Source organism: Coregonus clupeaformis, chromosome 8 (genome assembly GCF_020615455.1).
Source record: "Coregonus clupeaformis isolate EN_2021a chromosome 8, ASM2061545v1, whole genome shotgun sequence".
Taxonomy (NCBI): Eukaryota; Metazoa; Chordata; class Actinopteri; order Salmoniformes; family Salmonidae; genus Coregonus; species Coregonus clupeaformis.
The window spans coordinates 32,284,050-32,305,633 of NC_059199.1; the positions used below are offsets into that span (position 1 = coordinate 32,284,050).

Genomic DNA, 21,584 nt, shown 5'->3' on the forward strand with positions numbered 1-21,584 from the left:
AGTACCCCCCCCTCCGACCGAACGCCACCGGGCGGACTCCCGGAGCGCCAGGATGGAGGCGGTAGAAGTCACTGATGAGGTCTGCATCGAGGACCTGTCGCCGCGGAATCCAACTCCTCTCTTCAGGGCCATACCCCTCCCAGTCCACGAGATACTGGAAACCCCGGCCCCGCCGTCTGGAATCCATGATGCACGCACCGTGTAGGCAGGACCACCTCCGATCATCCGAGGAGGAGGAGGAGGAGGCGGAGGAGGCAACAGAGGACTGAGGAAGACAGGCTTGAGGCAGGAGACATGAAAGGTGGGATGGACTCTGAGCGTCCTCGGTAGTTTGAGTCGAACTGCCACTGGATTGATCACCTTCTCCACCACAAACGGACCAATGAACTTCGGTAACAACTTCCTAGACTCAGTCCGTAACGGAAGATCCCGTGTGGCCAACCAAACCCTATCTCCGATGGTATAGGTGGGAGCGGGGATCCGGCGACGATTCGCCTGGAGCTGATACCGGTCCGAAACTCTAAGGAGTGCCTTTCTGGCCCGATGCCAGGTCCGGTGGCAGCCGAATATGGGCCTGAACCGAAGGCACTGAGAGCTCCTTCTCCTGAGAAGGAAACAGGGGAGGTTGGTAGCCATACAGGCACTGGAAGGGAGACATCCCAGTGGCAGATGTAGGAAGAGTATTGTGGGCATACTCAACCCAAGGCAACTGAGAGACCCAGGAGGTGGGGTTGGAAGAGACCAGACAGCGTAGCGTGGATTCCATCTTCTGGTTGGCTCTCTCCGCCTGACCATTGGATTGGGGGTGAAAACCAGATGTGAGACTGACTGTAGCTCCAATGGCCAAACAGAAGGACTTCCAGACAGCAGAGGTAAACTGAGGACCACGGTCGGAAACGATATCACTGGGCAAACCGTGGACCCTGAAAACCTCCCTAACCAGGATCTCGGACGTCTCCGAGGCAGAGAGGAAGCTTGGCAATAGGCACAAAGTGGGCGAACTTGCTGAATCTGTCCACGATAGTCAGAACGACCGTGTTCCCCTCAGAAGCGGGCAACCCAGTGACGAAGTCCAGGGCCAGATGCGACCAAGGTCGCCGGGGAATAGGAAGGGGGTTAAGTAGTCCAGAGCTGGGCCGATTGGTACTCTTATTCTGCGCACACACTGGACAGGCAGCAACAAAACCCCGAGTATCCTCGGCCATGGCAGGCCACCAAAAACGTCTGCGAAGAAACGCCATTGTCCGAGCCACGCCAGGGTGACAAGCCATCTTGCTGGCGTGGGACCATTTGAGGACAGCAGGACGAACCGACTCAGGCACAAACAACCGACCGGGTGGACCGTTACCGGGACCGGGCTGAGTCCGAAGGGCCGCCAGCACCTCCTCCTCAATCTTCCACATAACTGCTCCCACGACGCAGTTCCGGGGGAGGATTGTCTCGGTCTTGGACCCACTCTCCTCCGTCTTGGAGAACATCCGGGACAAGGCGTCCGCCTTGCCGTTCTTAGATCCAGGTCGGAACGTCAGGGCAAACTTGAATCGTCCGAAAAACAACGCCCACCTGGCCTGACGGGAGTTGAGACGTTTAGCCGATTGCACGTAAGCAAGATTCTTGTGGTCAGTCCAGACAATAAACGGTTGCTCCGCCCCCTCCAACCAGTGGCGCCACTCCTCCAAGGCAAGTTTCACCGCGAAAGCTCCCGGTTACCCACATCGTAATTCCTCTCCGCAGGCGAAAGGCGACGGAGTAGTAGGCGCAGGGATGGAGTTTACTGTCCGTGGAGCATCGCTGCGACAGGATGGCGCCAACTCCCACATCAGACGCGTCCACTTCAACGACGAACTGACGGGCCGTGTCCGGTTGAGAGAGAATCGGTGCGTTGGTAGAATCGCCTCTTCAAATCCAGAAACGCTCGATCCGCCTCCGGATTCCACTTGAAGGTCCTGATACTGGAAGTCAAGGCAGTTAACGGAGCGGCCACACGGCTGTAATCCCGGATGAATCTGCGGTAGAAATTCGCAAACCCCAAAAATCTCTGGAGCTGCAATCTCGTACCGGGCTGGGCCCATTCCAGAACCGCTCTAACCTTCTCCTGGTCCATCCTAATCTCTCCCCTGGAGATGATGTACCCGAGAAAGGATGTCGTGTGGGCGTGAAACTCGCACTTCTCGGCCTTCACGAACAGGCGATTCTCCAACAATCGCTGCAGAACCTGCCGGACATGCTGGACGTGGTCGGAAGGTTCCTTCGAGAAGATCAGAATGTCATCCAGGTAAACAAACACAAAGAGACCCGATCATATCTCTCAGGACGTCGTTCACCATACTCTGGAATACCGCTGGAGCATTGGTCAGTCAAACGGCATCACCTGATACTCGAAGTGACCCATCGGTGTATTGAACCCCGTCAACCACTCGTCCCCCTCTCTGATCCGGACCAGGTGATACGCATTGCGTAGGTCTAGCTTGGTGAACACCGTAGCACCCTGTAAGGAGTCGAAGGCAGAACTCATCAAGGGCAGGGGATACTTGTTCTTGACCGTGATGTCATTCAACCCCCCGATAATCAATACACGGTCGAAGAGAGCCATCCTTCTTACCCACAAAGAAGAATCCTGCCCCCAGGGGGTGATGACGAGGGACGAACGAGACCAGCAGCTAGGGACTCCTTGATGTAGGTCTCCAACGCCTCACGTTCAGGTCGGGAGATACTGTATAACCTTCCCTTGGGGTAGACAGCTCCAGGGACCAGGTTGATGGCACAATCATATGGTCGGTGGGGAGGGAGTGACAGAGCCTTCTGCTTACTGAAAACCTCCCCCAAATCGTGATATGTCTCGGGAACCAGGGACAAATCTGGGGGTTTAGCCTCAATCACCTGACTGGGAACCGAATGGGGGCAGGCAGTCTTGAGACAGTTCGCATGACAATCAAGGCTCCAACTCGTTACCTTGCCCGTCACCCAATCGAACGTGGGATTGTGTTCCTTCAGCCAGGGGTATCCAAGGACCAGAGGAACATGGGAAGACGGCAGAATGAAGAATGAAATCATCTCAGAATGATTCCCGACAACCGCATCTTAACCCGGTTCAGTCCTCATCGTGATACGTGCCAGACTACCGCCGTTCAGAGTGGTCGCTTCAATGGCTTCCGGCAATTGCTCCTTGGAAAGCCCCAGCTGTTCCACCAACTCGGCATCAAGAAAGCTTCCATCGGCACCTGAATCGATAAAGCGTTAAGCGCTAAGCTCTGATTCCTGTTCACAAGGGTAGCCGGGAAACGGGGTCTGACAGAGGTACTGAGAGGTTGAAACTGGCTCGCTAAAAGTCCTCCCAACTTTAGCGAGCCGGGCAGTTTGACGACCGCCGGAAACCAGTGGAGATGTAATGTCCCGAGCTACCACAGTAGAGGCAGCAGTTGGTCTTACATCTATGTTGACGCTCCTCCTTGGTTAACCCGTGCCGCCCCACTTGCATGGGTTCAGAATCGGGAGAGAGGACCTCTCCACTAATCCATTGTGGTGGAGAATGATCGACGTGTTCTGGTCCACCACCCGACCCGACTGGGAACTGAGAAGCTGATCGACTGGACGGACCCCATTGCTTCTCCCTCCTTCGCTCTCGGACTCGATTATCCACCCGAACAGACAAGGCTACCAAGCTGTCCAGGTCACTAGGCTCCGGATAGGAGATCAACTCATCCTTGAGCTGCTCCGACAGACCCTGGTAAAAGGCCGCTTGCAGAGACTCCTCGTTCCACCCACTCTCCACAGCCAACGTCTTGAACTCGATCACGAAGTCGGCCACGCTGCGAGTTCCTTGGCGAAGCGAAAACAGGCGCCTAGCTCGTCCCTCCCTCGGACGGAATGGTCGAAGAGCTTCCTCATCTCGGCCGTGAACCCCTGGTATGAAGCCATGCAGGGATCCTGTCGTTCCCAAACGGCTGAAGCCCACTCAGCGCTCGACCACGCAGCAACTCAATCACAAAGGCTATCCTAGCCTTGTCTGTGGCATAAGAGTAGGGCTGTAGATCGAACACTAATCCACACTGCATAAGGAAGGAACGGCATCTTCCCAGCTCCCCCTCATATTTATCCGGCGTCGGAACCTTGGGCTCACGGATGGACACAGCTTCAGAAGCGGCAGGCGAGATGGGTGAAACCGGTAGTGGATCCTCCACCGGACACTTACGTTGGTTCTGGACCTCCGTCAGACCGGTAGAAAGGTTCGAACTGACAACGCGATCTCCTGTAGTACCGTGCTATGATGGCCCAACATCTTCTCCTGCTGGGTAATAGCATGGCGAACAGAGTCCAGGTCCGCTGGGTTCATACTGGCCGGATCGTTCTGTCACGGTTTACTATGCCAGAACCCAGAAGCAGACCAGGACAAGGTACGTTGAGAGAAAGGTGAGAGTTTATTAAATAGATTCCGAGTGAGGCTGAATAATCCAGGGAACAGAGCGGGTGGCGTGGATGGGTTGTTGAGGGTGCAGTGGTTGGTTCTGTACTGGCTCGGCAGCCGCCGACCATCAGGCAGAGGTTGGGTGAAGGTTCCGGGTGAGAACTGCAGACAGAACAAAAACGGAGGTCAGTACACAGCAAGTCACAAGGTGCAAAACAACAAAACTAACACTAATGGCTCAGAGGCTGATACGCTGACAACATACTGTTCATAGCTAACGATCCGGCAGGAACTGGATGTTAGGCCAGAGCCTAAGAAGGGTGATGATCAGGACCAGGTGTGCAGATTGCTGATGGGATGCAGGTGCGGAAAACAAGAGCGCTCCCCGGAGCGTTCCCGAACCCTCGGGAAACTGGAGATTACGAACCGGAACACTAGTCACCAGACAGGACCCGACTCAGACAGCCGGGATCGTTACAGAGATGTGTCTGTTACTTCAACTCTGTAAACATTTATTTGGGCTGCAATTTCTGAAGCTGGTAACTCTAATGAACTTATCCTCTGCAGCAGAGGTAACTTTGGGTCTTCCTTTCCTGTGGCGGTCCTCATGAGAGCCAGTTTCATCATGGTGCTTGATGGTTTTTGCGACTGCACTTGAAGAAACTTTCAAAATTCATGAAATGTTCCGTATTGACTGACCTTCATGTCTTAAAGTAATGATGGACTGTCGTTTCCCTTTGATTATTTGAGCTGTTCTTGCCATAATATGGACTTGGTCTTTTACCAAATAAGGCTATCTTCTGTATACCCCCCCTCCCCCCCCCACCACTGACTGGCTCAAACGCATTAATAAGGAAAGAAATTCCACAAATTAACTTTTAACAAGGCACACCTGTTAATTTAATTCCAGGTGACTACCTCATGAATATGGTTGAGAGAATGCCAAGTGTGTGCAAGGCTGTCATCAAGGCAAAGGGTAGCTACTTTGAAGAATTTCAAATATAAAATATATTTTGATTTGTTTAACACTTTTTTGGTTACTACATGATTCCATATGTGTTATTTCATATTTTTGATGTCTTCTCTATTATTCTACAATGTAGAAAATAGTAAAAATTAAGAAAAACCCTTGAATGAGTAGGTGTGTCCAAACCTTTGACTGGTACTGTATATATATATATATATATATATATATATATATATATATTACACTGAACAAAAATATAAACGCAACATGTACCATGAGCTGAAATAAAAGTTCCCAGAAATGTTCCATATGCACAAAAAGCTTATTTCTCTCCAATGTTTTGCACAAATTTGTTTACATCCCTGTTAGTGAGCATTTCTCCTTTGCCAAGATTATTCATCCATCTGACAGGTGTGGCATATCAAGAAGCTGATTAAACAGCATGATCATTACACAGGTGCACCTTGTGCTGGGGACAATACAAGTCAAATCTAAAATGTGCAGTTTTGTCACACAACGCAATGCCACAGATGTCTGAAGTTTTGAGGGAGAGTGCAATTGGCATGCTGACTGCAGGAGTGTCCACCAGATAATTAAATGTTAATTTATCTACCATAAGCCACATCTAACCGGCCTCACAACTGCAGATCACGTGTAACCACGTCAGCCCAGGACCTCCACATCCGGCTTCTTCACCTGCGGGATTGTCTGAGACCAGCCAGCCGAACAGCTGATGAAACTGAGGAGTATTTCTGTCTGAAATAAAGCCCTTTTTGTGGGGAAAAATTCCCCAGTGGGTGGGCCTGGCTTCCAAGTGGGTGGGCCTATGCCCTCCCAGGCCCATCTATGGCTGTGCCCTGCCCACTCATGTAGAATCCATAGATTTTGGTCTAATGAATTCATTTAAATTGACTGATATCCTTGTATGAACTGTAACTCAGTATAATCGTTGAAATTGTTGCGTTTATGTTTTAGTTATATATACAGCTCTGGAAAAAATTAAGAGACCACTGCAAATCTTTTTTTAAATCAGCATCTCTACATGTATGACAGCCATTCCATTCCAGTGTCTGTTGAATTCCAACACAGGCACACCTCATTCTACTGAATTAGGTACTGATTAGGTGATCACATGAACCAAATCGTATTTAACGAGGAAAAGTATAAAATCCACTGCTGTGGTCATCACTATCCTCTTGCAATAGGACCAGCTGGATGGCAAAAACAGTGCTAATTTTGACCAGTTGTCATTTTCTGCAAATAAATGCTGTAAATGACAATATTTTTATTTGGAATTTGGGAGAAATGTTGTCAGTAGTTTATAGAATAAAACAAAAATATTAATTTCACCCAAACACATACCTATAAATAGTAAAACCAGAGAAATGTATATTTTTGCAGTGATATCTTTAATTTTTTCCAGAGCTGTATATTAACCATTGTGGTTGTTGTCTCTGACTCATTTTGGTTCAAAATGACTTGAGCTGTAGCAGAGCTAGAGTAACCTTGACCTTGAGGCAATATGATACACTGACGATGTGAAAAGGGACAGTGACATTTTCTGGAAAGTGTGTCTCAATCTTTGGAAACATAACTAGACATAATTGCAGTTTACAGTATATTTGTCCGTATGAGGAAAGTATTATGCATAGTACACTATATTACAGTATAAGTGTTAGATTTAAATCTGAAAACCGTTTAAATAGTATTCTGTCTACACTACTAGTTGAGAAATGTCAACATTTTCACAAACAGTACACTGGTGAGTATTACCTGAAAAGATTGTATGTTCATGACTACTCAGAACCCTGTATACATTTTTACATTTTAGTAGACGCTCTTATCCAGAGTGACTTACAGTTAGTGAATGCATACATGTTTTTTGTTGTTGTTTTTCATACTGGCCCCCCGTGGGAAACAAACCCACATCCCTGCCGGCCAAACCCTCCCCTACCTTGGACCAATTGTGCGCCGCCCATGGGTCTCCCGGTCGCGGCCGGCTGCGACAGAGCCTGGACTCTAACCAGGATCTCTAGTAGCACAGCTAGCACTGCGATGCAGTGCCTTAGACCACTGCGCCACTCGGGAGTATACAAAGTACTGGTGTTAGTTTCCTCTACCCGAGTATTTATTGTGTGGGGATGTTTTCTAATAGGTTCCCCCTGTGGGTTGACCTCTAACTGTATCTACCTATGCAGGGTTTAGCATCACCGAGCAAGCTAATGCTATGTTTCAGCCTGGTCTCATAGACTAGACGTAAAATAGTACATGTAAATCCGGGCACTCAAATTAGTATGACATGTTATGTTTGATATGATTACATAAAACAGAAGGTCACTTAAGGCAAAAACAAAAGTAGGATGGGTGGTCGGAGTGGATGGGTAAGTGTATAATGCGAACGTCTAGCAACCCAAAGGTTGTTCTTATCTCATCACAGACAACTTTAGCATTTTAGCTAATTAGCAACATTGCAACTACTTACTACTTTTTAGCTACTTTGCAACTACTTTTGCCGTTAACCTAACTCCTAACCCCTAGCCTAGCTAATGTTAGCCACCTAGCTAACGTTAGCCACCTAGCTAACGTTAGTCACTTAGCTAACGTTAGCATTAGCCACCTAGCTAACGTTAGCCGCCTAGCTAATGTTAGCCACAACAAATTGGAAATCGTAATATATCATACGTTTTGCAAATCGTAAAAGTGTACGAATTGCAATTAGTAACATATCATACTAGTTGGAGTGTCGGATTTACGTTTCATATGTTGCGTCTACCCCTGAGTCCAGGTTGTATGTTTCATAACCATTCAGTGAAAATCTATGTAAAATGTGTAATGGTGCGGTTTTTGAGAAATTAAATCAAATGTTAATTGTCACATGCTTCATAAACAACAGGTGTAGACTAACAGTGAAATACTTACGGGCCCTTCCCAACGATGCAGAATACAATACAATAAATAAATAATAATAATAATAATATAAAAAATATTAACACGAGGAATAAATACACAATGTGTAATGATAGCTTGGCTATACACATGGGGTACCAGTACCGAGTCGATGTTTAGGGGTACGAGGTAATTGAGGTCGATATGTACATATAGGTAGAGATAAAGTGACTAGGCAACAGGATAGAAAATATAGTAGCAGCAGTGTATGTGATGAGTGTGGAAGTGTTTATGTGGCAAATGTGTGCCTGTGTGTACTTGTTATGTGTGCATGAGTGAGTGTGTGTGTGTGTTTGTGTTGTCTTGTCAGTGTAAGTATGTGTGAGTGCGTGGGTAGAATCCAGTGTGTGTGCATAGAGTCAAAAAGAGTCAATGCAGATTGTCCGGGTAGCTATTTATTTAGTTATTTGGCAGTCTAATGGCTTGGGGTAGAATCGGTTCAAGAGACTTTTGGGCCCAGACTTAGCGCTCCGGTACCCCTTGCCATGCAATAGCAGAAAGAACAGTCTATGACTTGGGTTGCTGAAGCCTTTTGAGGATCCGATGGCCCATGCCAAAGCTTTTCAGCTTCCTGAGGGGGAAGAGGCGTTTTCTTCACGACTGTGTTGGTGTGTTTGGACCATGATACAATTGAAGTCAGAACTTTACATACACTTAGGTTGGAGTCATTAAAAATTGTTTTTCAACCACTGCACAAATTTCTTGTTAACAAACGATAGTTTTGGCAAGTCGGTTAGGACATCTACTTTGTGCATGACACAAGTAATTTTTCCAACAATTGTTTACAGACAGATTATTTCACTTATAATTCACTGTATCACAATTGCAGTGGGTCAGAAGATTACATACACTAAGTTGACTGTGCCTTTAAACAGCTTGGAAAATTCCAGAAAATGATGTCATGGCTTTAGAAGCTTCTGATAGGCTAATTGACATAATTTGAGTCAATTGGAGGTGTACATGTGGATGTATTTCAAGGCCTACCTTCAAACTCAGTGCCTCTGCTTGACATCATGGGAAAATCTAAGGAAATCAGCCAAGACCTCAGAAAAAAACTGTAGACCTCCACAAATCTGGTTCATCCTTGGGAGCAATTTCCAAACGCCTGAAGGTACCACGTTCATCTGTACAAACAATAGTACGCAAGTATAAACACCATGGGACCACGCAGCCGTCATACCGCTCAGGAAGGAGACGCGTTCTGTCTCCTAGAGATGAACGTACTTTGGTGCGAAAAGTGCAAATCAAGCCCAGAACAACATCAAAGGACCTTGTGAAGATGCTGGAGGAAACAGGTACAAAAGGTCCCCTGTAGCTCAGTTGGTAGAGCATGGCGCTTGCAACGCCAGGGTTGTGGGTTTGTTTCCCACGGGGGGCCAGTATGAAAATGTGTGCACTCACTAACTGTAAGTCGCTCTGGATAAGAGCGTCTGCAAAATGACTAAAATGTAAAAGTATCTATATCCACAGTAAAACTAGTCCTATATCGACATAACCTGAAAGGCCGCACAGCAAGGAAGAAGCCACTGCTCCAAAACCACCATAAAAAAGCCAGACTATGGTTTGCAACTGCATTTGGGGACAAAGATCGTACTTTGTGGAGAAATGTCCTCTGGTCTGATGAAACAAAAATAGAACTGTTTGGCCATAATGACCATCGGTCAGAATAACTCATGTCGGGCTTATCTCCCTCTTCTGGATGGGGATGTAAGTTTGGTCAAAGATCAAAGATGATAGAACTCCCCCCTTCCACAACCCAATAGTCCTGTCACCTCCCCTTAGCGACCCCCCATCATTGTTTGAAGCTAATGTAAAATGCACTGTTTACAGTATATGACCCATTTTAGCAGACCATTAGCATAATTTGGTAATGTACTCGCAGATGACAGGGAAAGTGTGCTACACAACCTTAGGGTTAAAACAAAGAATTATGATGAAGTAGGCCACGCTTTGCAAGGATGGAGTTTACATTGGAGTGTGTGTGTGTGAAATGGAGAGAGAGAAAGGTGGATGAGAAGGCACAAATGTATTATACGTTTGATACCCTACTAAAGGTGTATCATATCAAATTATCTTAATACAACTTTGTATCTTTAATGTACATTTACAAAAAAATAGGCAGAAACATTGTGTATGAATAAAAATGTGGCTTAAATGATCATTTTTGTGAACTGAATAGAAAATAAATTACAATCACTGATTATGACAGATTAAGAACTGTCTCCACTCGAGCATAAGATTAGAAAAAAGTAATACCTTCAATGAATTTGAATTATTTTGATCCTACATTTCATATATCTTGTCGAAAGTAGACACGGGCACTCAGTTGCGTAGCAAACATTGTTGTCCTCCACGTCATGAAGTTTTGGAAAGCCGGGGAGATGAATTTGCACGTCCTGCTGGAACAGTACACCAGCTATTGGAGGCCCTGCAGGTATTGTGCCATATGGTCGATTATTCCACATGGGCGGCAGGGAAGGGGGGGGGGCGTGGAACTGTGAACAGACTTTTATAAGAGGAAGTTGAGGGAAAAGCATAAATTAATTTATAGCGACCGCTCCACAGAGTCCATAGCAACACAAATCAATGTCACTTTAAATAGTTGGGCGGGGTTGTTAGACTGGGGAGAGGTGGGTGGAGTCCGTCTAAAACAAGCCTCAGAACTTCAAAGCCCCCCCCACCCTTTTTTTTTGTTTGGTCTGGGATAATGTTTGATCTGTCTGAGACAAAAAAGGGAGGGAAAATAATCACAAGAATAATGCTAAGCATTGAATGGGGTAACTCCCTAAGCAAGGATTGTATGATGGAAAAAGAGGGGTAAAAACAGAATGCTCTTCCCTGGTATAGATTGTGACTGGGCATATTGAGGGGGCAAATTGGTTTGGACACCCAGAAAAGTAGTCAAACTTTGCTAGCTGATTAATACCTTCATTATTTCTTGAAGGAGATTGTACACCAACAGCAGTCATGAGAGAAGTAAAAAAACAAAGATGTCGTCACCATTACAGTAAATAAGATGCCCAACAAATAGGATGCCTTGTGGCTTTTTGTTTTGCAAAGAGAACAACTGAGAATCATCTCGAAATGCTGTCGACCCTTTTACACACAGACGTATATGAAAAGGTCTGGCAGTTTTTCCTCAGTTAGCCTAAGCGAACGTAGGCAGTAGGCCTTAACGCCAGCTTGCTTTAGCATAGGCCCCGCGAGCGCTTGGAACAGACACCATCACACCACCCAGGCCTGTGCAGCAGTGGCTGTCTCAGAGAAGAAGAAAAAAGAGAGAGAAGGGGATTGTGCCGTATTCCCCCTGACATGCGGTGCATTACCATAATTGACTTTTCTACATGATAGGACAGAGGAAATAATAATGTCATTTTATTTACAGCCAGTCCCACTGTCCCTCTCTCCTCTCCTCTCCCTCACACACACATACACACACACACACCATGCAGGTCAAATGACACACACTGATCAGGCCTGTCCAAAGCCATCACAGCTAAGTGGCAGCGAGCAGAGGGGCCGGTGACAAACCGAAGCGGGGAGAGAGGAATACGACTCGCATCGTTTCAGCCCTCATTTTGAAGGGCGTCTAAACGGCAACTCGGTTGCCGTCTGGAATAGCAGAGAGCCCGACACGGGCTAAATCAGCGAAGTGAGAGCAGGCGGAATTGGACATTAGCACCACAAATGACTGCCGGGATTGGCCCTCTTCTCCGAGACAGAGTAAATAAATAAATAAGGAGGGTTGAGAAGGGTGTGTGTGTGTGTGTTTGTGTGTGTGTGTGTGTTGCAATTCGGTGGTGTTGATTCGCGCTCAACTGCACTCGCTCCCGGTCTCTCCAGAAAGCTTTGGTTAAGTTTGACACCAGCCAAATGGTGTAGCCTCTGCATCCCATGACAGATAGCATTATGGGTTTAAGTGGCAGATTTGCACAAGAGAAACGAGCAAGGAGAAATATACAGTATGTGAAATGACTCCTTCCATCTAATTTGTTTTGAAGCAGCGGGGCCTGTCTCGCCAGTTGATTCTCAAGTTGTTCCAATGGTTATTTCTATGCTTAGCTATAACAGATGACAATTTTTTGAGCTTGGCATAGAGAAGGCTTGTACATGTTTGCGTATGAGTGACTGTGAGAATGTCTGTCTGTTTTTATCTATGTACTGTACACATAGGGGTGTGTGTGTGTGTGTGTCTGTGTGACAGCAAAGGCCCGGTAGTGTCCTGCCGAGGTGTCACCTGTCTGGAGGAAGCCCGGGCCAAAGTGACAGGCTCGTCTCTGGACGCAGATGGCCTGCTCTCCCTCTCCTCTCCACAGCCATCACACGTCCCCTCTGTGTTTGACACACACACACACGTCATTGACACTGACGCAAACACTTAGTGACAAACTGAGACACACACACACACACACACACACACACACACACACACACACACACACACACACACACACACACACACACACACGGGACACACCTGATGGATACATGCACACAGAATATCTCCCTAGCACACCATGTGGATAGATAGGCATAGATGCTTACAAACCAACCCTCACTCACTCACACACATACACACACACACATACAACTGCACACCTTCTGCTTTGTATCTCGCTGCCTCAGGTTACAGTCAATTTCACATACTACCCCTCTACCATTTCAGACCTACCCATAGACAGACAAACTCTCCTGCTCACACCTCTGTCAGCTAACCCCTAAATGTATCTTCTTTCCTCCTTTTTTTTTGTACAACCTTTTTCCTCTTCCATTCTCCATGACAGCACAAAGTGGGCTTATTTTTATTTTCTCTCTTGATTGACAACCACAACAGACATCCCCCTTCCTCCCTTCCCCCATTTTAATCCTTCCCCCCTCCCTCTCCCTCCCCCTCGCTCCGTTGTTCTGAGTGAAGCTTGAAAGCGGGCGGCTCAACAAGCAGTGTCAGCATCTCCCCATCTCTGATTGCCTTATTAGCCGCCGGTGGCACCAGGAGCTTTTTATTTTACACAGATGGCAAAAAAAGGAGGTAGAGAAGAAGAAAAAATGGCCGACTTCTATGTTGTTGTTATTTTCCTTTCGCTGAGAAAAAAGGCTTGTTTGTGGACACTGACACCCACCACCCTGACACTGACACATGATTTGACACTGATGGCTGTCGAGGTGGAGGCAGCAGACTGGGGATGTCGGGGAAGGTGTGTGTGTAGTGGGGGGGAGGGTTCTGGGCTGACGTGTATGTGCACGTGTGTGTGCAGGAAAAGACTGATGTTTTTTTTTGAAGTGTCAGGTTGTCTTGTCTGTCTCTTCTGTCAAGGCGTTCTGTCTTTACCCACTCCACTCAGTAAGAGCTAAGGGTAATTATAGTGGAGATGCCATTTTTCTGGGGTGTGCGTTGTTTAATGTGATGAGCTATTTAGAGATGGCGAGAGAGTAAGAGTGATGGGGGAGTTATCAGTGCTTTGAGGTACTCAACCAGACGCTGTAATGAAATGAAATACGGAATGCTCTTGACAATACACGGACTGTTGATTTTTAGATGTTTGTAATTGGCTTGAATTTGATTATTTTTGAAAGGGTGTAATGTCGGGCTCTCGGATAGGCCTAGTTGTAGTGTTAGACAGATAGATTGCAGGTATTATGTGAGCAATGGTGTAGTATTACCTTTTGTGTGTACGTATACACATATACAGTACACGCTAGCACAGCGATGGATCTTCATACACATTTATACCAGCACACACACATGCAGACACAGAGAGACAGAGACACACACACACACACACCATAGTCACAGTTGCTTATGGCCCTCCAGCTTCTCCCAGGCAGCAGTAAATGGCAGCTCACAAACATCAGGTATTATGTCTTCTCCGATTATGGGCCTGAGCGGCAACACGATGTTCAGGAGCTGACAGCACATCTGCCTCCTCGCTAGAGACTGATACTGGCACCTTGGACAAGCATCTTATGGGAGAGGATAAGGTGAACTGCCCGAGCACTGTCACCATCTGTCTGTCTCTGTATCTCTTTCACTCTCTCTCCCTCTCTCTCTGTCCTTTTCTCTATGTATTTGTCCTTTACGATTACCGTATGTAAAGTAGATGCAGCACATTTTCATATTCAATGAAACATTACATAATATTGCAAAATTCTAACAGGTTTGATAGTTGGAAATACGTTCCTCTACAATTCTTCATTTGCTACTAAGTGCAGTTTAGAGAAAGTTGATGTCTGACATTGTTTCGGAGTCCAGAGGGCCTGGAATTCTACTTGAGAGACAGTTGACACTGGTTATAGGCTTATTCTCAAAGTAAAATTTCTGCCATAATTCCTGCATAGCTACAGGGGTTTGAATCCCATGTTGTTTGTCTGCCGTTAAAGATAACCACCCAGGCAGCTGATCAACACAGGCAGTGCCTTGTTAAGTGCTCGGTCCCGTTCCATAATGGTCATTAAATAAATGGTGAGTGTTTTTCTCTCGTCTCGTGCCCCGACAAAGAGTTCCATTATTCCCTTTTCGAGGCTGGCAACACTTAAACGTGTCAAATTCAGAGGAAAATGCTGTTTCATTAGCCGCATACCATAGCCATGCTGTTTCATTAGCCGCATACCATAGCCATGCTGGTGTTACTTATTATACCTTTAGTCATCCTTTATCTGATGAAAGACCACATAAGGACTACATCATCTTTTTGGTATTGAAGAAAACATTACTTTATTTTTTATAAACATATGGGTCAAAGGTGTAGTTTTTCCTCAATTCTGATTAAAAAAAATATGGTATGATTAAAAATAGTATGTAGAGGAACCTTGATATAACCTTGACAGTCATTCTGTGTGGAGAAAGTATACTCAGAACTCACGCCCCCATCCTCTATGGGTAACACTGTTTCCCTTCCCCCTGCAAGCCGGCACACTTGACTCCCTGAGAACTAGTACATGGCATGTCATGTCCACCGGCAATTTCCACGCGTCATACTGTGAGGACTTCCAATGCCAACTCTATGCCAGCCCGGCCGAGGGCCTGGCACGCTCACCCGCTATCTCACACTTGAAGGGCAGTGTGTGAGTGGCACAGTGGCAGCAGAGACTGGATCAAAGAGTCAGTGCCCTCCATCTAGAAGAGAGGAAGCCATTTCAGTACATAAACTGACTGTTGTGGTCACCTTTTTTCTGGGTAGTCTAATCATTTGGATATTTGAAATAGATAAGATGTAAGACTGTCAACTTCTTTTGCATATTTGTATTCAACAGTATACATCCATATAGAGTGTATGATAGCATGCAGTTAAGACATAAAAGCACTACAAAGCAACAAACATGAGAGTTATAGCATACTGTATGTAGGCTACTGACCTTTTTTGTCAAAGGCAGTGGACTCTCAGTGTTGATTAATATGCATCTTCTGCTTTAGGAACCGGTTTTCCATCATGTAGAATTGTGCTTGTGTCCCTAGTTTTTTAACTCAAGGGGAAATATTCCTCTTGCTCATCTTTGTTCTCCTTTACCCTTGCTGAGCCATAATGTTCGATACCTTTGTTAGGCTGCACAGTGTAGGGGACTATCTATCATCGTCAAGATATGGATGTTTGCCACTTTATAATTGCAAAGCTGTGTCCTCCGCCAGGACTATTGACTAAAATATCTTAAGAATCATTACACCCACCCACTCTTATACACTCAGAAATACACACATGCATGCATGGTACACACACATTAAACACAAACACACATGATGGAATACACATCAAGAATCTTTATACACATCTGATGGAATGTTCTGCCCCAACGAGTTGGCTGATGTCCCTTTTTTTCTCTTGTGTTTTTCAGCTTATGGGGACGAGGAGGAATTTAAGGCTGATGACAAGATCGATGAGGAGCACCTGCAGGACGATGGCCTCTCCTTAGATGGCCATGACGGCGAGTACCTCTGCAACGAGGATGACGATGGCGGGGACCGATTCAGCTTCCAGAACTCCCCGCTCAGCAATGGGACCAACCCGGACGCCGGCTACGCCTCTCCGCTCAGCGATACCAGCGACCAGCTTATCGACTTCCAGAGCACTCCCTCCAAGGACGGACTTGACAAGGAGGAGGAAGAGGTAATCAGAGGAGAAGTAGAACACCTGAAGGTCCCCAACGGCCTGTCTCTGCAGGACAGCCTGGCACAGATGAAAGCTGTCTATGCAAACCTGATCTCGGACGCCTCTTGGTCCAGCATCACCATGGACATGCTGAGAAGTAACAGCAACAAGGTCAGCAGTGTGATCAGCAACAGCAATGGAAGCAGCCACAAGGGGAGCAACGTTAACCCTAACAGTCATGCTAACAGCCTTGTGAACAATAATAACCACACCAACAGCAACAGCAGCAGTGGCACCTCTGCCCCTACCAACACTACCGGCAACACTACCGCTACAAGCACCGCTAATACTTTCAACAATGGCACTGGCGTCAGCACTGGCAGCACCGGTGGAGTGGCCTACGACTGGCACCAAGCAGCTTTGGCCAAAACCCTGCAACATACACCATACAACCTCCTCCCCGAGCCGAGCCTCTTCAGCACTGTGCAGCTCTACCGGCAGAACAACAAGCTCTATGGACCGGTATTCACCGGTGCCAGCAAGTTTCGGTGCAAGGATTGCAGCGGAGCCTATGACACACTGGTGGGGCTCACGGTGCACATGAGCGAGTCAGGCCACTACCGTGACGACAACAAGGATAAGGAGGAGGAGCGGGGAAAGAGGTGGTCTAAGCCCCGTAAGCGCTCCCTCATGGAGATGGAAGGAAAGGAGGATGCTCAAAAGGTGCTCAAGTGCATGTACTGCGGCCACTCCTTTGAATCCCTGCAGGACCTGAGCGTCCACATGATCAAAACGAAACACTACCAGAAAGTGCCTCTCAAAGAACCCATGCCAGCCCTTGTCTCAAAGCTGGTGCCCCCTACCAGAAAAAGAGCATTTCAGGACTTGGTGTCCCCGTGCTCACCAGAGTCTGTCCACAACACACCTGGTGTACACCTGGGAGAGACCTCAAAAGACCAGAAAGTGGTTAACCCCTATGTCACAGCAAATAACCGATATGGCTACCAAAATGGCGCCAGTTACACCTGGCAGTTTGAGGCGCGTAAGGCCCAGATCCTCAAATGCATGGAGTGCGGGAGTTCCCACGACACCCTGCAACAACTGACAGCCCACATGATGGTCACAGGACACTTTCTGAAAGTGACCAACTCAGCATCCAAAAAGGGGAAGCAGTTGATGTTTGACCCCGTGGTTGAGGAAAATATACAGTCCATTCCTCTCCCTCCGACCTCTACACGACTCCCGGCGCCCAATGTGAAGTCCCAGCCTGATTCTCCTCCCCTGCACTCCTCCCCCACTGAAGAGAAAAGGGAGAAACATGAGGAGAACATGGATATGCGTGAACCAGAGAAGAAGATCAAAGAGGAGAAAGAGGATCTGACTGAGAAATGTGAGAAAGCTGGCAAGGCTGGACATTACAAGTATCTCACAGAGGAAGACCTGGAGGAAACTCCCAAAGGAGGTCTGGATATCCTGAAGTCCTTAGAGTTCACAGTGTCAAGTGCCATCAGCAAGGCCCAGACTGGGACGCCCACCTGGGGTGGTGCTGGCTACCCTAGCATCCACGCTGCCTACCAGCTCCAGGGGCCTCTGAAGTCCTCCATGCAGAGTGTCCAGGTGGTTCAACCCTTGTTCAGCACTAGCAGCTTGAAGATGATGTCCTCTGACTCCAACAATCTGATCCACTCTCCGAGCAGCCCTTCCCCACCTCCAAGCCACAAGAACAATGTGTTGGCCATGGAAGAGCTGGTGGAAAAAGTCACAGGGAAGGTCACTGTGAAGAAGGAGAAGGAGGAAAAGACCTTAGAAAATAAATGCAAAGTGAGGTCTGCCAAGTCTCCCTCCCCACTGTCCAAGGAGAGGAAGGGGTCACCCAAGGCAGATAGCCTCAACAAGCCAGTGAAAAACATTGCTGTAGAGGATCAGAGCGAGCCTAGAAGCAGAGAGGGAGAGGCAAAAGACAACAAAGCAGATCCGCCAACGAAGAATGGAACAGACCTGCCAAAAACGGCAGTCGGCAACGGCTGTAACAGCTTGGGAATCATCACTGATCACTCACCTGAGCAGCCTTTTGTCAACCCCCTCAGTGCGTTGCAATCCATCATGAACAATCACTTGGGAAAGGCCTCAAAGACGGCCACCCTCTATTTAGACCCTCTGGCGAAGCTGTACAAGATCAGTAACAACATGCTGGAGAAGCCCATGAACAACTCCACTCAGGTCAAACAAGTTCAGTCAATCAATCGATTCTATGACAACAACGACCAGCCCATGGACTTGACAAAATCCAAAAACACTAACGGACTAACTGCTAACAGCACCTCCACTACGCTAAACAGCACTACCAACTGTACTACCAGTAACAGCAACAGACCCATCCTCTCAAGCTTGTCTGAAACTCTCTCGTCCCAAAATGCTTTGATGGACATCTCCGACATGGTCAAGAACCTGACTGGCCGTCAGACACCCAAATCCTCCACCCCGTCCTCCATCTCTGAGAAATCTGACGCGGACAACAGCGCCTTTGAGGATGGCTTGGAGGAGCTCTCTGCAGTCCAGAAAAGGAAAGGGCGGCAGTCCAACTGGAATCCTCAGCACCTCCTTATCCTTCAGGCCCAGTTTACCTCCTGTCTCCGGGAGACGTCTGACGGCAAGTTCGTCATGACTGACCTAGGCCCCCAGGAGCGGGTCCACATCTGCAAGTTCACCGGTCTCTCCTTGACCACTATCTCCCATTGGCTGGCCAACGTCAAGTACCAGCTGAGGAGGACAGGTGGGACAAAATTCCTGAAGAACATTGACTCGGGCCAGCCCCTGTTTCTGTGCAGTGACTGTGCCTCTCAGTTTAGGACTCCTTCTTCTTACATAAATCATTTGGAGTCCCACTTAGGCTTTAGCATGAAGGACCTCTCCAAGCTTTCCATAGATCACATTAGGGAGCAGCAGGCAGTTACCAGAATGATAACGGACAAGACTTTCAGTTCCCTGGGACTTACTGAGGAAGACTCAGGCTCTGTATTTCAGTGCACGCTGTGCAATCGGACCTTTGTCAGCAAGCATGCGGTCAAGCTTCACCTTAGCAAAACACATGGCAAGTCGCCGGAAGACCACCTGATCTTTGTCACTGAACTAGAAAAGTTTGATAAAGCCTAAATGAGGTGGACAAAGCCGATGGCATGACTGATTACTGAATTGTTGCACTATATCTTAATACTGCACTGCATCTTAACTGAGACTTTGGAATCAGTCCGAAGTAACTGCTGTCATAAAACTGGGCCATGTTCTGTTTTGGATTTTAGTTGTCTTTTATTTTTCAACTCACATTTAGCAGATTATTTATATGATCTTTAGGCTCTTTTGTCTGTGCATGTTTTTCAGTGAATTCAGAGTAAACCAACATAAAAAAAAAAAAAAAAGTTTACACAAACCACAAATTCTGAAAATATATGATTGATGTGAAGGTTTTTTGTTGTTTTCAGCTAATCATATATTTCTGCACTTGGGCTACTATGAAGAGGTACACATTAGGATTGTTAAAATAAACTCCATGGCACGATGACATTTAAACGTTAAGATTCTCACTTCTCCTGATCACCTCAAAATTGCATATGGGATAGAACTTGTTAAAGGATGATATGTAGGCCTAATGGCGAACTGCAGAAAAAACAGAATACTCATGAATATGTTCAGCTTTTCTCTGCATATTTCTTTCACTAATCAAGTATTATTTAATGGTGGTATTGCCATATTTGCTTTGATACCAGTTGTATTTTTATTATTGTGTGCAGCTTCAGTTTCAACTTGTAAATTAAGTTTTAAAACTGATAAATATATAAATGATCAGCAAGTATGTGTAAATGTATGTCATCATATCTTGCTATTTGCAGAAGCTCAACATTCTTTGTACTGTGTGCATTTTTATATTGTCACTTTATAGAAAATATGGAAAAAATAAATATACAATAAACTATGTACTGTATATAGCTATAAATATATACAGTATATATATACTGTAGAGCCAGAACATGTCCTTTTTTCAATGAAAAGTAGGTCCTTTGTTGTGGTTTACATGATTAAATATAACTACACGGGCATCTCTTCTGATGCATGGTACTGTATGTCAAAGTAAACATGCAATGCACAAGAAATTATACATTTCAATGTTTTCTCATTAATACTGTTCAAAATTCTATCCTCTAAATCATGAAAGTATTGTTCTTTTCTGCAATTGTAAAATAAACTCTAAATCTGGATTCTGCTTTCTCAACTTGGAGATGTTTTCATTAAAGCTATGTAGCATCATGGAGGAAAACATTAATTGTATTTAATCTTAATGGATATATCAATTCCCGACTTGAAGATAACCTGACCCTCAGCAAAAATATTTGTGGTTTAAGTGGCCAAGACATTAACTTTCATATGTAGTTTGTCTATCACTGATTAGAGACACTCATATTGACTGTCACAGTGTATGTTTTATCTTTTAGCCCCTTGATGACACACACCAATGAGCATGAATGAAGTCACAGAAACAAGGTGATGTGTCATAGGGACCAACAAACAACAAGCTGCACTTTGAAGAGATTCACATGACAATGGAGTCGAGAAACTTGCGGGTTTAAGCTTCTCTGTCTTCTCATAGCAGATAGCAGTTTGCTGGTTCTGGTGACGGCCTCCCTCTTTTGTTAAGGATCTTAGCGCGGTCCTAGAGCTTAGACTATGTAAATCACTGTAATCATAAGTAAGGCCACAATGCAGCTACCTGCGGAGCAGGCGGCAACATCGGGAGGCACAGTTTAAGCAGATTTGTATAGCTTTGCCTCGATCGCAACACAAATGGATTCCGGGGGATTCATGGGCCTCAGGAATCAAACGTTTACTCCTTTCAACTCAATTACGGGATGATTATGTGTCGTGGACACAGGTGGCCACAGAGAAAAATAACAATACTGGGTATGAGAGACAATATGCATGGAGTGCACTATCATCTCAAACTGTATTTTACTTGAACAGACAAATACAGTTTCCCAAAACCCTACACATCAGTCAATCAAATAATATTATGAATCTCTTTAATGTCATGGATTGGTATTGACAGGTGTCATAGCATAGCATAGTCATAAGTGTTCGCTACACCCGCAATAACATCTGCTAAATATGTGAATGTGACCAATAACATTTTATT

The 21,584-nt window shown here is 46.2% G+C and overlaps 1 protein-coding gene across 1 annotated transcript in view; it reads left to right on the top strand.

The window, feature by feature from the left end:
* LOC123491379 (teashirt homolog 1-like) overlaps window positions 1-20,652 on the top strand; it is a 46,029-nt gene extending 25,377 nt beyond the window's left edge. Inside the window, exon 2 of the mRNA XM_045221941.1 lies at window positions 16,146-20,652. Within this exon, the coding sequence (XP_045077876.1) occupies window positions 16,146-19,552 (3,407 nt within the window). The 3' untranslated portion in view covers window positions 19,553-20,652. The remainder of the gene's footprint in view (window positions 1-16,145) is intronic.
* The last annotated feature ends 932 nt before the right edge of the window (window positions 20,653-21,584 follow it).